Raw genomic sequence first — 15,020 nt, 5'->3', positions numbered from 1 at the left:
CACTCTAGCCACGACGATCCCAACACCAACACAGGCCCGCCATGCCGCCCAAGTCCATCCTGAAGAACGCGACCGTCTCTACCAACGCGCCCCCGGGCAGGAAACCCGTGAATGCGCGCCACCTCGCAGTTGCCCGCCACCATGCGACGGTACTTGAAGACCGCAAGCGCGTCGAGGCAGAGGTGCTGGAGGCCGTCATGACCCTCATGGACTTTCCCACCTCGCCAGACGCCGATGCTAAGCGACCTTCGCCCTCCGACGCTCACTTCTTCCAGAAAGCAGTAATTCCCTTTCAGCCCGCCGACTACGACGCCCTCATCGAGGAGCGCAACATTGCCGACAAGTGCGGATACGCTCTGTGCCCGCGCCCCAAGAAGAAGGCGCGATCCACAGCGAGGAAGCAGTTTGTTGACACTGATCACGGTGTTGAAATAGTAGACAGGAAGGTGCTCGAGGTGTGGTGCTCAGACGACTGCGCAAGACGCGCACTCTACGTCAAGGTGCAGCTGAACGAGGAGCCGGCGTGGATGCGACACGGCGGGTACGGCGACAAGATCGAGCTCATGGTCGACAATGCCGACGAACATGAAAAGGCCCTACCGCTACGTCTCAAACAGGAGAGTGCGACCACTGCTGACGCAGATGACGAAGCAGACCTAGACGCAGCCTGGGCCGCCCGCGCAGACGCCATGACTGATCTCGCGCTCGAACGAGGCGAGAAGCCGGGCCACCTTACCAAGGCAAACAACGACCTCGTCCAGGACCAGATTCTCGAGCGCTCTTCCAGCAACGCGCCGCCTCAGCCACCGTCGCTTCCTGCGCAAACGTCTGACCACACCATGGCTATTGAAGGGCACGTTCCACGTATAAACAGGAAAGACAAGGACGACGACGAAGACGATGATCAGGACTGGGACAAACACTTGCCTGGATGAGTGGGGATGACACCAGTCATTGCATTACGACATTCATACACCGGCATGCATACGTAGAAGATTGCAATGATATGTATAGACCACCCGGCGCGCGGTATGCGTTTCAAAGACCATACGGATAAAACCTTTGGTTGAAGAGGTGAGTCCTGACCTGAAAGATGGCGGACAGCACATTGCATACGCCAGAAGAGTGTGCATGTTGGAAATGCTCGCGACATGTGCGCTGAGGCGGAGGACGAATCACGTATGCATGGAGGGAATGAGATCTTGAATAGCTCCTGTAGATATTTATCATCGTAATAGTACATCAACATGAAAGTGCATTTAACACCGTCTCGTGCATCTTGACGTGGTGATGTGACCCAGCCTGCAACCCATCAGAAGCCGCGGAGGTCTCGCACGGGCCACTCCGCCGCAAACTCCACTCGACATTTCGATATGCACATCGGAATCATCACTTCAGCCGCCATTGATCGCCCACACGCGGCTGTCGCATCGCCAACATGGCTCTAAGTCGCCAGTCCCTCTCACCTACTTCCAACCTCCTCCGGAATTCTCGCCTCTTCTCGCTGCCCAACCCACTTGCGCGACCGCCCGTGAGCGATACTTACGGCGCGGGCATCTCCAAGTCCTCCGACACCGCGACCCTGCCATACCCGACCCACCAAGCGATTGCAACGACAAAGTCCTCATTAGCACGTGGCGATTGGGGTCTGAAGCGGCCGATTCCGTCAAGGAGTCACCTGGTACAAGTGAGCGACCCAGTACTGAGGGTTACTCAGCTGGATACTATCGAGCATGTTACGGACTTCGAATCGGCGGCAGATCATGTGCGGACAAGACAAAAGTGGGAAGAAATGGGTGTGCCAATGATCAAGGGCCTGTCGTTGATGAGAAATCGCGGCGTGAGCGACGACTTACTGCCGGGAGCTTTTGAGGTTCGGGATGATACTACGAGTTACGACACGGATCTCGGACTGGATGAGGCTGGACTTTACCTAAAGGCTCTCAAGAAGAGCATGCCTTCGGAGCGAGTCAAGGCTCAATGGGACGACTTCAACGCCACCTGGAGAAAGAGGTGGGAAGAAAAGCTCGCGAGTTTCAGGGCTCGTGGATGGGGCCTTCACCTTTCCGACTTTAAATCCTTTCAGAAAGAAGCGAGCAGGAAGTCATCAAACGATAAGCCTTGGCTAGAAGAATTTGTAGCCCTTCAGAAAGAGCAGAGGAATGCAAGGAACGCTCTGAAGCAGCGACTAGAAGCCCCGCAGACTCCAGGATCATTGCAGTTTACACCCTTTACCCCGCCACCCGTGGATCCCGTCGTTCATAATACCAGGCGATGGAAGCACGAGGGACCTTGGCTTCCTGGTATGGGCGCCGAGGACTTCATCTCTTTTCTTACCAAAAAGCTTGCAGGCCGCAAGAAGGAGTTCAATGACTACCTAGTCGAGTATGTCAAGAACAAGATATACGACACTCGTCGTCTTGCCGCTTCCAGATCCGGCGAATTAGCACCAATAGACGCCCAAGAAGCTGAAGTCTGGCAAGAGCAACGAGAAAAGGCCTGGCGTCACATCACAAAACCTGAGATTGATGCTGGTATCAAGGCGCTGAGGCAAGAGACTGCAAAGGATCCACTAAGCAGCAAGCTCGTCAGCAAGTTGATACTTCCCTTCTTGAAGCTCCCAGCCATCAGATTCAAGCACACAGCATACAATCCGGACGCTGCCAAGAACGAAGTCGATCAGTACCAATTCGACCAAGAAACCGCGCCCCTCTCCACCCACCCTTCAGCCGGACTCGGCTATCTTCGTCACAAGTCATACCTCGCCAATCACCCCATCCTCGGTCCCCAAGAGAACCCTGCCCCGATACCTGCTCGTGTCATGCAAGCCAGACGCACAGGCACAAAGAACGAGCTCTACGCCCGTCTGGGAGTAGGCGGCTTCGTAGCCAACGATGACCACAGCGGCACAACTTCATACACTGTTCCCAGGAACTATGCGGCTGCCAAGGACGTCGAGACAATTGATGTGGACACGCCCGGTGGCAGGAAGATTATGGTGCAACCCCAGTTTGGTAGCGTCACCAACGACGGGCGCATCCAGATCAAACTGAAGCGATCCGTTGGCCAGGAGGTTGCTGTTGGCAGAGGCGAATTCGACGAGAAGCCGCCAGCAAGACCGTATGCGGAAAAGGTTTCTTTCAGGAATTTGGTCGGTGGAGCTAAGAAGAGTGGGATCAAGGAGTTAGATGAGCAGAGTGAGCAGGGCCAGCAGTTCAGTGAGTTCCTGGAGAGCACGAAGCCTCAGGGACATGCGCAGCCGCCGAAGGGTTTCCCTGGGATGGCTGAGGCGTTGCGAGGGGACTAGATGGTACAACACATTTGTATTATACTGCACACATTGTATTGTATGAAATGAACATGAGATATCTACATACCTCTCATCGTTGGCTTTTCAGTCACAAGTCTCGCCAGCTATACTCAGAAAAACGTGTCTATTTGAGCCTTACTAGGCATCGAGAAGCCAAGTCTTGTACGGGACCCAACCCGACTCCAGTCTCACGCAACACGACATGATCCGGTGCAACTAGAGCGAAGAAGCTTCCGGATACCAACGCGACGGGGCAGGCAATAGCCCAGTGTGAGTACCTCCATTGAAAGACCATGGGTCCACGCTAGTGGCAAGAATAGTTGCCTACATTCTGAGACATCGGGCAGGCTCCGACTTCGGCTTGGCGGAACATGATATCGAAGGAGGTCGGAGGTACCGAGGATGTAGAGTTGTACTGCCGTGCCGCTTGTGGTAGCTCCTAGAGTGGGCATGATAGCGAGAAAATCCTAAGTCTTTGTTTCAATGTGAGACAGGTGGTAGGCTGGGGCCTATTCAAGTTGCTCAGATGTAGACCTTACGCTGGACGTGGCATGTGATCGTGTCCATGCCGTTCGCAAGCATTGCACTTGATTGTGATCTTACCTTCCATGATTTCGACTTTTACTTCGGTGAAATCTCGCCATGCTTGGCAAATCACTGCAACACACCGTTCAAAAAAAGCTTTCTCCAAGCTCGGTTCCAGCGATGGAACCTGATCTATTCATACCTAACTTTTGGCCTAAGCCAGTCATTCAGCTGCTATCGTACCCATGTAACAAAGCTTGTTGCTCCTGTGCAAGGCTGTGGTTGGTTCTCAGTGGCGATGGGGCCGAAACCTGGTAGTGGCATACGTTCTGCTTACAGGCAGACCAGGCAACCCGGGACGGCGCGTAGATGGTTCCTGTGAGACGTGAGAAGAAACGTGGCTTAGTTTCGATGGAAGTGTCGGATAGACTTGCTTATGAGACATCAGCAATATGGAGTCGATACTGCAATGGGCTGTTTGTCCGAATTTGACTACCTTAATAAGTATCCGAACAGTAAAGAGACAGTGAGACGCTTCCGCCCCGTACCCTTCGCTTCCCACATGTTGGTAAGTGTAGCGCTGCCAAGCCATACGTTTCAGCAGCAGTGCGATCATTTTCGAGTGCGAGGTCCCTTCTCAGTAGGGTGGAGTCTTCAGCACTGGAGCGATGGCATTGGCTGTACCACTCAAGTCTTACACATACGTACACAGTGTACGAGCAGGCGGTGAGCTGTGATAGCTCCAAGTTCGCAGCGGTTCTCCAGCCACCGATAGCGTCAACAAAAATCGCAGAAAGTAAATTTTCGCGTGTGGAAGCCGTCATGGAGGCTGAGCAGCTATGTGACACTGATAGCGGATTGGCGATATGGTGTGGCACAGCACGCCTGAGGCCATTGTCGGCCTAGTCTGTTGAGGCGTCGTGGCTGAGGTAGTAATATCGGTGGACGTTGAGTGCACCATGGAGATTAGCCGGTACGTCGTTCGTGAAAAGACGGTGGAATAAGATCCTCGTGACAGTGGGACCTGTTAGCCGGAAGAGCATCTGGCAAGCAACGTGACAGGTGCGATATCCGAACAGTACCGAGTCTTTCAAGCTCATGGTAACGCCTTGTGAAGACTGGCATGTGCATAGTACACGCTTCAATTCTGCCAATTACAACCCAATCTTACTCCGTCATCCATCGCTTCGTCCGCGGATGAAAGAGCACGCGAGACCAACGCCGAAGTGTGGCTGCTCGATGTGTGGCCATGCGCACCTTCATCAGGCCAGTTCCCTTTTGGAATCCGTTGACGCAAATAGCGGTGTCGCAGGTTGAGGGAGCGGCTCGTCTCCTAGCCACTTGGTAGTTACTCGCCAGTCGAAGGATTCAACCCCCAAAGTATCAGAAAGGTGACGGAAAGCGCAACTCTTACGGCTGGTGGCTGAGGCTGTGAAGCGATGGAAAGGCCAGGGGCCAGGGGGGTGCCACCAAACGGCTCGCAAGCAGCATGCATCGGATGACCGCCACATCCGGCAAACAAAGATGTTTGTGGGACTGTCGCATTCACGCTGACGGCGGTGGAAATTTGTAAGGAGGTCAATCTGTTGTTGCGGTCGGTCAATTGCAGCCTCTCGGTGCTACCTACGAGTTGGCGCTAATTGAGGGTTGGAAGAAGGCGCTGACGAAGACTCACCTCCCGCGGGCAGGTGCGACGCACACTGTCGAGTGCTCTTTCCCGACTTCGGCTGGGTCAAGGCAGCAAGGTGGCCATGAGCTCACATGCTCAGCAATTCGCCTCCCCACCATCATCAATGGTGCGCATCACGGCCATTCGTGAGCACCTCTTGCGCGATTCTGCAGGAAATGCAAGAAAACTAGCGACGCGCAATATAATCGCGGTGTCGAAGTTTGAGAACGCGACGCACGAGGCCTGTATGCGAACGATGCGTCCGCTGCTCGCGTGCAGCGTGGGTGCATCCCGTCTCCCTTTAGCGCCCGCCGCAACGTGATGCCCCACAGCCAGTTGAGCGGCCAAGCACCCTTCCCTCTATCCATATCACTACTCGAGGCAAAGCAATATGGTCGGGCATTGGGCGCCGATCAGCAAAATGCCCGGCTTCTGGTGCCTGGCATGGAGGCCCGCCTGCCTCACGACACGGGAATGACTGCATAGCCCCTACCATCATTCGCCAGTCTTTCAGCTGAGAGCTGGCGATCCGGATTTCTTTCATCGCTAACAGCACTAGCACGGCCTCCATGTCTTCATCAAAGGAGGATGTCACCAGGGAAAGTCACTAAAACCGAGCTTGGGGGACGGTGACGGGGAGGACGGGGTGCGCTCGAGCACCGGCAGTTTATTGCTGCCCATCGAGTCTGAGACAGGTTGTGCGGCCGCGCGGATGCGCAAACCGGCTACCAGTTGCGACAATTTTTCCAATTCCCCAATTGCATCGGGTCAGTCTCCCTCTTCATCACCCTCAGGCACAGGGCACCGGTCAGAACCACGGCCCACTCGCGGCTGGGCGGTGTCTTCGGTCGCTCGCAGGCTGTGCAATTCACCGCTGCGCAGCCCTAAGGAATGGCCCCAAAGACGCCCGGATCATGTTCATGCATTCCGTCCTGCCTGCCGCTGCGGCCGCCTGGCACTGGCACTTTTTTTCTGCCCGCCCGTTTCGGTCATCTGTGGTAAATCTGCTCCTTGTCCACTCATTGTGCACTTTTCCAGGCTACAACCTGCGCCGCCTTGCACTTAAAAGGAACCCTCGCCCAGTAGGGCTGCACTTTACTTTCCTCGAAGCTGCATAGCTCCCTGCACATGATCCTCTCTATTATTACCCCTTCGCCGCTCTGACTCTTTCGCTTTTCGGCCCATGTGTCCTTGAATCTACGAGTACACTCATCCTACTTGCCGCTTGTCTTAGTCGGGCCGTCACCTGTTCCTCAAATACCCTCAGTCTCCCCAATATCGCCAAAACATCCAAACTACGCAAATCGACCCGTATCCTGATCAGTTTACACTTCGTGTGATCTGGATACACACGTCATCAAGACATCCTTACCGTCCGGTACTTCCATATCTGCCTATCCCCCGACGGGTTCATTACCCCGGATAAGCTGGTTTGACACCATACTTCACCGAGAGCATCCAGCCCAAGACTAAAGCTTGAGGCAAGGTGTTCTATTATCATCCTCGCCTCTAGGATATCTATCAACTCCGACTTAACCCATTACACATCGCCATCATGTGTCGGATCGAGGAGCGCGAGGAGTTCACCCCTGATGGGCGACCCCTGACATCTACGCGAGCCTGCCTTTGTGCGAAAGCACGTGGTGATAGACCATGCCGAGACGCAATCGTCGTGCCCATTCGATACATTCCTAGAAATGGCTCCATGGGCACACCGTCTCCGACGAATCCACCAACTCCCACCACTTCAACATACTTGGTTCAAACACGTCGTCCGTCTGGCAGTGGTAGCCGTCCCTCAACTCGGGATGGCCAACGACCGATCAGCAGCGAGATCTTCATACAGGTTGGCTCAAAGAAAGATAACAAAGGCAAGAAATACCCATTACTTTCGGTCTCTACCAAGCCCTACGATCGGTCTTCACTCGGCTCTGTTGGATCTCGTGATATCGCTGTTGATTCAGTAGGCTCTGATGCCTCCTACACCTACCGAACTGGTTTCCCGGAAGCCCCCTTGCCTCCACCAGCGTCCTTCGATCATCACAGCAGCTACCTTACGACTCCTACTGCACCATACGGTCAAAGCTCTCGCCATGTTCCGTCAGCGTCTTCCAGTCAGACACCCTCGCTTTACGTCGCGTCGGACGCAGAGTACGACCCACCGGCTAGGCAGCGAAGTACAAAACGCTCTTCCACGGTGATTCACAACCCACCTACTGCTGTTCCGTCCTCGCCGCCTCAGCGTCAGGGTGGTATGTCATCTGATCCATACCGGACGGCCAGGGTTGCTCCACGAGAGACGTACACATCAGACCGCCCACATCCACTCGACTACGACGCCTTTGCTGATCACTCGAGCTCGTCTTACACTAGCTCGGGCCCACCTGAAGGCGCTCGTCGCATCAAGACTGGCGACGAGCGACAAAGGCAGTCCAAGTCAGGTCGGCATCAAGAAGAGTCTGACCGACGGGTGGCTGATGAGCGTGACAGAGAAGATACTGCCAGACGCGTACATTTCGAACCCGCCCGTGCAGACGGCCGCGCGAATGAGAGGGCAGAAAAGCTCTTCGCTGAGAAGGAGAAAGATCGAGCGTTGGCCAGGGAAGAACTTCGTCGTGTTAAGGAGGAAGAACGCCTCAGACAAGAGAGGAAGGACTTGGAAGCCAAGAAGGCCCAAGATCGTAAGAAGGAGAAATCAAGCCCTCCAACGATCGACTATACGAAGAAGCGGCCGAACGCATCACGCAGACAATCCTCCTCTATGACGTCAGCTGAGCTAGCAGATCAACGACGCTTGATCAAAGCCGAGGAACAACAGATGCGGAGCGAAAGGCAGATTGCAGAGGCCAGGGAGCGAGAGGAGGAGCTGGCAGCCCGTAAAAACCAACAAGAGAAGCCGGCTGCATACTGGGACCCGCGTGGCGGCGATCGTTCCCTCTCCACACGCCGCGAGTCGATGGCTCGCCACGACAGTCTTACCTCTAACACGCGTCCCGCTGGATTGACTCGCACTCCCAGCAAGCGCCGTCCAAGTGTCTCGCAGCCAAGCCCTCCAGTGCTCGATACTCAGGTGCCTACAGAGTCTTACAGGCCTTCCAGCTCGAGGAAACGCGCGCCTCCGCCGCTATCCTTCCCAGCGAACTTCAACCAAGATTACGCTCGGCTGCCATCTGCTAGGCGTCCATCCATCAGTCAAGACAACCCGTTCGCAGCAGCCACAATGATGTCGCCGCAGTCAGCATCGCAAGACCCATGGGATCTGCGCACCGTCGAGGGTTCACTTCCATCTGCCCGACCTCTAGGCGATGGTCGTCGTCCATCCATGCAATCTCGCTATGTCGATGCCTTTGCAACAGACTCTGAAAGCCCGGATGATCACCCGCCTGTATACGCATCGCGCACCGGTTTGAGTCGTAAAGGATCAAAGAGGAAGCACTGAGCTTCATGTCGCTTTGTATTTCTCGGGTCATGCGTCTGCAACTGTTTATTGCTTTTGCTTCCTGCTGTTGGAGTTCAGTATGCGTCTGTTCTTGTTATGATACCCTTCCACCAGCACTGTTATGTACCACACCCATCTTGTACCCTGATTAGACATATACCCTTGTTTCCCTGCGCATGTATCGTATTCATTAGAAATGACAAGTCTATGGCATATCACGAAAACATATGTACGAAACACTCATCATTCTTAGCAAATGCTGCCTGTAGCTACGTGTTCAGAAGACTTGGCTGCCACCTACGTAATTTCCCTGCGCTATCTAGGCTTTCCGCATTCTGGGCAATGTTGGTTCGGCGTCCAGAGTTCCGCCTTCGGGGGTGGTGTCTCCTGGTAAGGATCAACCGGTATGTCTAACTCAGCGTCAACTCCAAGCCTGAAAGTCTTGTAGGGCGGAGAATCAGGGTTTTGTCCTTTCCACTCATTGACTTGGTCGGTTATCTCGTTTCTGAGGCGCTCAAGCAGGTATAAGTAGCGGCGATGCTGTTGGAAAGAGGCGGGAACGCTGGTGTCGAACGCTTTGATGGCTTGAGAAAGCTTGTTGATGACGGCGGCCTTCTCTGAGGGGTAGCTGAGGTTCTCTGATGCCATGTTATGGAGCGGTGTGACGAGCGGAATGATCTTGATGATGCTCTGATGCTTCTCATCTTGCGCTGATATACTGAACTTGTTTGCTGCGAGCAAGTTCCTTCACGAGTGGCACGTGAAACAATCAGTATACCAAAGTCTATCATAGATGACAAGCTTATGTGATTGATCACCGCAACTCATGTGTCAGTCTTCAAGCTCAAATCCCTGTCTCCTTCTTTGGATAGGTGGATCGGACATGGCTTTGGGAATAAGACATGGCTTCAATAGAATGGAACGCGTGTAAGTGACTAGATTGCCGACGACAGGGCTCTTCATTGACCGTTCATTCGATGATCATATGGCACTCGTAATTCATACTCAAGCCATTAACCACACTCAACCCATGGATCTCGCGCCACCGCTTACTTTCATTTTTTCTGTAGTTTCGCAACATCACTAGACAGCCTCATCTCGTCCTTCTTCTCCCTCTCGATAGACTTCTGCTGCTACTACGAGGTGGAGAATTTCCATCCTGTTCTACCCCTGCGCTCTGATACGCTACCGAGTAGGAATAATCTTCTGACTCTGGTATACCAAGCTCGGTATCAACGTCGCGCCAGACTTGGGAATCAGAAATTGGGCTTTCTACGTCTTCAATCAACCACCATCCGATAGGTATGTCTATCTCGCTTTTCAGACGCAAACAGAGATAGAGAAGCCTACGCTGTTGAAAGAGCGTCATTTCCGTGCTTGGTTGGATAGCGGCGATGGCAGTGTGTATCTTTTGGATCGTGGGAATATCGGCGCTCATGAGCGTACGTGTCTCTTCTTCCGTCATGACTGAATTGATTGTGTTAAAGAAGTTGCTGTCGTAAGAAATATTTACATGCTTATAAGTTCTGAACGTGGACGAGCGTCGCGAATGGTTTGTGCAAACACTAGTGTTTCCATGGCGCAGATGAGACACCCGACTTGGTCACTTGCATTGTGGGCACAGCATTGCCACGTCGAAAACATTGCGCTTCCCACGAAAGTGAGCTGTGGCTTTGAGATAAACCCATTTCATTGGTATCCTATGAGATCTAGTCTAGTACGGATATCCAAATCGATGACCGCCCTGCACTCGTCTCACCAGCGCGTTCCCAATCATCTAGCTATGTATCAGGCGGCTTGGCCGTGCTAATCCGCACGAGCGACGAACACGAGTCAAATCTTATTCATCCTTGCTCTCAACAACCTGAGACAGTGAGCCCTTGAGAGGAACGTAGTTGAAGGCCTCCTCAGATCGCTGGCGACGTGGCGGAAGCGAGAAGCTGATCTGAGAGTGCGGCGCGGAGAAAGGAGCGCGAGTAACGGGGGTAGACTGTCCGAACTCTTGAAGCTTCTTCTCGAGGTACTCGATGCGGTCGTCTTGTTCTTGAGTGTGGTGCATCTGCTGCTGGTACATGCTAGACATGTAGTCGTGCTCGTTGTATAGGCGGTCGAATTTCATAGCAGCGTAGTTGATGTCGTTACGAAGGCGAAGGTTCTCGCGATTGCTCTCGTGCTTTACGCTCGCGACGTGACGACGATGCGCTTCACTGAGATCGCGAAGCTGTTTCTCGTGTACCCCGTCAACGTCGATCGTGAGGAATTTGGTGAGCGCCTTGCTGGTGGATAGACGCGCGAGAAGCGCGATCGCGACTGCGACAAAGACTCCGATCAAGAGAACGATCTCACGATCGCTGATGAGTTCAGTCTGGAGCTGTTAGTATGAGACGCTAGTGTAGTGCTTCAAATTGACGTACTGTAGACCAGACTGCGGAGAGCAGACCGAAAATGCTTGAGCAAAGGAAGAAGGCTAGGAATTCGAAGTTATTGAGCTCCATTGTGATGATCTCTTGAGTGAGTGAGTTGTTGAACGGAAAGACGTCCGAGCCGCATCGCAGTCAGTTTGATACACACTTGGCTTGGCAGTCTAGCTGATTCCACGAGTGGAGTCAGCTGGAATAAAGCAACACTTCATGCTGGCGAGATGTCGCGATGATGTAATATAGCTTCAACTTGTTGTCGAATAAAAATAACAATGCGATGACCCATTAACATCCTTTGCAAACTCCACAGTGTAGCTTGTTTCAAAACACGAACATCTACTGGAAGATGCCCCGGTTGTATGACCTGAATTCTGCATTCAGATATGTATGGATTAGATGGCTATATACTGACAGTATGACTATTTACAGGAAAGTGACGATGAGTACACTGAAGCATGCAGAATATGGCAACCACGTAGGTAAATCGGACATGATGCATGGAACGCCGTTTTTGAACCCATATGCAGACCCCAAGGTACCTAAAGAACGCCTTAGCCATGCAGTAATGATTCTTGAAAATGAGCTTGCGAAGCCCGTCGATGACACGCTAAACAATTCAGGAAAGATCCATGGGTTCGGCGGCACTGTTACCGGCACCAGTTGATTCGCGACCACGCTGGTCCTTGATTGTTGGGACAGCAGGTTGCGCGAAACTGTTTTGTGCAGGCGGAGCAGGAACGTTGATACCAGTATTTGCGTGGTCGGTGCGAACCTGTGGAGGCGCGACGTAACCCATATGAGGCTGGGCGTAGATTGGAGGAGTCGCTGGGCCAGAAGAGTTGCGCGGCGGCTTTCGACCACCGATGCGCTGAGCTCGGGGAGCTGGGAAGCAAGCATTCTTGACACGGGTCTGGAACTCTTGAGCGAAGTTGTCGTAGGGCTTCTTGTCCTCGGATGTCTTCCAGCCCATCTTGTTCTTCATGCACTCAGCCTTGCGGTGACTAATAGTGGAACCTTCAATGCGAATGCCATTGGCCTCAAAGCGACGACAGCAGTCAGAACGCGACAGGATAAGCAGAACAACGAGAAGGCTGACGTTGTCGTTGTCGAGAAGATGAGGACAGAAATCGCAGACATTGCATGCGAAGCGGCGCATGTCTTCAAGTTCCTTGGTGTCGGTGCAGTTGACGAAGCGCTCAGCCATTGAGAACGGTCTAACCATGTCCCTACAGATATGGTTCTGAAGGACATTGGCGACTGAAGATACGGAAACTGGATAGATGCTACTACGGTCAATCTTGCTTGTAGCAGATGACGAGACCGTGCCGGCGATGTAGACAATCTCGATATCGTCGAACGGGCCCCGATCGAGTTTGATGTCCTTGAGTGTCTTGCCTTCCTTTTGAGCCTCTTTGTAAGTCTCGGCGTTCTTGATACCAGCCTCGCGAGCCGCCTTGACAGCCTCACGAGGTGTGGTAAAGCCATACTCCTTGGCGAGAGCTACGGAATCTTCGTGCATCTCAAACTTGGAAAGCTTACGCTCAACATCAGGGGCGCGTATCCAATCCTCGGACCAGGGTTCTTCTGCGAGGACTTTGTAGAAGACCTTGGTAAGGGCGCGAAGCTTGATCTCAAGATCAGTCATCATACGCCGGCCGAAATACAGTTCATCGGTCTCAAAGAAGGCATTCTCGATAAAGGTCTTTCGATCCTTCTGAGTTAGCTGGCCGCGAGATGGATCATTCTTCCATTCTTGGATGATGTGCATGAACTTGGCGTGGAAGATGTCATCGAAATGTTTTGATGCAGGTATAGCATTCGCTGTACGGCACGTTAGTTCATGGTCAAGAGATATTTCCACAGTTTACACGTACAAGTCGGTGTGTGGGGTTGTTGTGGCGGCGAAGGTGAGGTAACAGCGGTCTGGCTGATCGCGGCAGGTGACATAGTGATCCAAGCGCGATATATGACCTGATATACCGAAAGAAGTAAATTGTCTACTTGTGGATCAGTATGGATGAGAAAGGAAACAGATCTCGATGGATTTCGATGGGGTTGTAAGGTGAGGTTCGTGGCCGGGTCAAAAGGTTGCGGGGTGGTTGGGTTGTCGGAGCGTGAGGGCGGTAGGCAAAAACATTCACGCTCGCGTCGCTAGCGTGCCAAGTAAATTCGGGGTGAGCATTGGAAAGACACGTGACCCACATGACTCGGCCCCAACAATCTTGGAACCTCGGGTGAACGTCATAGTTAGCGCTTCCGCTCACAACCTTCCATCAGGACATCCATTGAGTGCTTCATCTTGTCAGCTTCTCTCCTGTCAGCAATGGCTGCGACGCGTTATACGTTCCTGCACCGCATCGCTACGCGTTGGTGTGCGCCCGGGGTGCGCTTGAGTGATGAACCCCTTCCTGTCGCGTTCCTGCATTGTCATCCTCATCTCATCTGCGCTCAGTACACTCGCCTCGATCCAGATTTACATGTCATCATTGCGAAAATATTGATTTGAATATGTGTGGATTACAGTACGCTGGTCCTCTTCGCCATCTATGGAAGTTGTCGCTTCCAGCTTTGGTTGCCTTACGTGCCACATTCCTGGGAACAGCAGCAGCATATGCCGTCTAGAAAACACATCTTCTCTGGAGCGATCTCGGTTATTCTGATAGCCTGAAAGAATCATGGTTCCGTTGGATCGGAATGGTATCCTTTCCGGAAGGACACTCAGGGTATACGCGAGAACCTAGATGACAAAATTGGAGCTGAAAGCACTGGGCCTCCTTTTATCAAGCGTGCCGTTACATTGTTCAAGAGTTTGTATCCATGGTGACGCTGAGATCTGGTTTGCGCCGAATTAATGGCATTCAAAAGTCTTTCAAGGCACGGGAGACGCTACTTTGATGGGCGTTTGACAGTGAAGGAGACAGTAGCAACGAAGAGATATTTCCACAACTAGCTTTTGTTACCACGCGAAAAGTCCCTGCCTCGCAAGCAACTTCGTTCCACTTTCTACGTTAACGGCACGCCACCATCGACCCAATACAACATGAAGCTGATCAAACGTCGAGACAGGCGTCCCCAAGCCACAGCTGCGACGCCATGCCACTTGCTTGCACTACCAGCGGAGATACGCTTGCTCATATACAGCCACATAGCCCCCGATGGCTTCCTACCAAACGCGCCCTACCAGACATACATCGGGCTCATGCTCTCCTGCCCCCAAATCTACAACGAGATGACCTCCGAAGCCGTCCGCCTGGCCCCTTCCATCCTACGCACGATCCAGTTCTCCGTCAACGCAACGCCAATGAAGCTACAACCGCTCCGGCCGACGACCTTCGCCTCGCTGATGCACCTCACGATCGGAATACCACGCTGGGCAATGCTCGATCGGCCTACGATAATGGGCATTCTGCAAGCCATGGCACCAGTACTAGAGCTTCACCTGGCCAGATTGACCATCGGATTGGAAGACCTAGAGGGTGAAGACGATGTCTTGCAGATGGTTGAGACACTGAATCCGGCACAAATCGCGCGTTACATGAGCCAAGTACAGGACATGCCCGCACCCCTCTATCCTCCAAGCGATTCTGTGGCATCCGACCATTATCGCATCCGAACAACATACAGCAATATCATTGGACTCGTCACAGCAATGAATTG

The 15,020-nt window shown here is 53.1% G+C and overlaps 6 protein-coding genes across 6 annotated transcripts; 3 read left to right on the top strand and 3 right to left on the bottom strand.

Moving 5' to 3' along the window:
- Positions 1–41: 41 nt before the first annotated feature.
- Positions 42–935, top strand: J4E78_001889 (uncharacterized protein; the record flags this gene model as incomplete). The annotated part of the gene is made up of 1 exon (XM_049362542.1): positions 42–935. One exon carries the CDS (start codon positions 42–44, stop codon positions 933–935), a length of 894 nt encoding a protein of 297 aa, XP_049225134.1.
- A 503-nt stretch (positions 936–1,438) lies between these two features.
- J4E78_001888 (uncharacterized protein) lies at positions 1,439–3,307 on the top strand (the record flags this gene model as incomplete). The annotated part of the gene is made up of 1 exon (XM_049362541.1): positions 1,439–3,307. One exon carries the CDS (start codon positions 1,439–1,441, stop codon positions 3,305–3,307), a length of 1,869 nt encoding a protein of 622 aa, XP_049225133.1.
- A 3,902-nt stretch (positions 3,308–7,209) lies between these two features.
- On the top strand, positions 7,210–8,943 carry J4E78_001887 (uncharacterized protein; the record flags this gene model as incomplete). Its single annotated transcript, XM_049362540.1, has 1 exon — positions 7,210–8,943. The coding sequence occupies one exon, from the start codon at positions 7,210–7,212 to the stop codon at positions 8,941–8,943; it is 1,734 nt and encodes a 577-aa protein (XP_049225132.1).
- Positions 8,944–9,258: 315 nt separating this feature from the next.
- Positions 9,259–10,408, bottom strand: J4E78_001886 (uncharacterized protein; the record flags this gene model as incomplete). The annotated part of the gene is made up of 2 exons (XM_049362539.1): positions 9,259–9,674; positions 10,390–10,408. 2 exons carry the CDS (start codon positions 10,406–10,408, stop codon positions 9,259–9,261), a joined length of 435 nt encoding a protein of 144 aa, XP_049225131.1.
- A 375-nt stretch (positions 10,409–10,783) lies between these two features.
- Positions 10,784–11,438, bottom strand: J4E78_001885 (uncharacterized protein; the record flags this gene model as incomplete). The annotated part of the gene is made up of 2 exons (XM_049362538.1): positions 10,784–11,308; positions 11,358–11,438. The coding sequence occupies 2 exons, from the start codon at positions 11,436–11,438 to the stop codon at positions 10,784–10,786; spliced, it is 606 nt and encodes a 201-aa protein (XP_049225130.1).
- A 541-nt stretch (positions 11,439–11,979) lies between these two features.
- On the bottom strand, positions 11,980–13,310 carry J4E78_001884 (uncharacterized protein; the record flags this gene model as incomplete). The annotated part of the gene is made up of 2 exons (XM_049362537.1): positions 11,980–13,184; positions 13,238–13,310. The coding sequence occupies 2 exons, from the start codon at positions 13,308–13,310 to the stop codon at positions 11,980–11,982; spliced, it is 1,278 nt and encodes a 425-aa protein (XP_049225129.1).
- Between the last annotated feature and the right edge of the window lie 1,710 nt (positions 13,311–15,020).

This window comes from Alternaria triticimaculans, assembly GCF_023758025.1.
Source record: "Alternaria triticimaculans strain BMP 0046 chromosome Unknown scaffold_2, whole genome shotgun sequence".
In the NCBI taxonomy this organism is placed as follows: Eukaryota; Fungi; Ascomycota; class Dothideomycetes; order Pleosporales; family Pleosporaceae; genus Alternaria; species Alternaria triticimaculans.
Note: the sequence above shows the minus strand (reverse complement) of the source record. Positions and strands in the feature narration are given on the sequence as shown.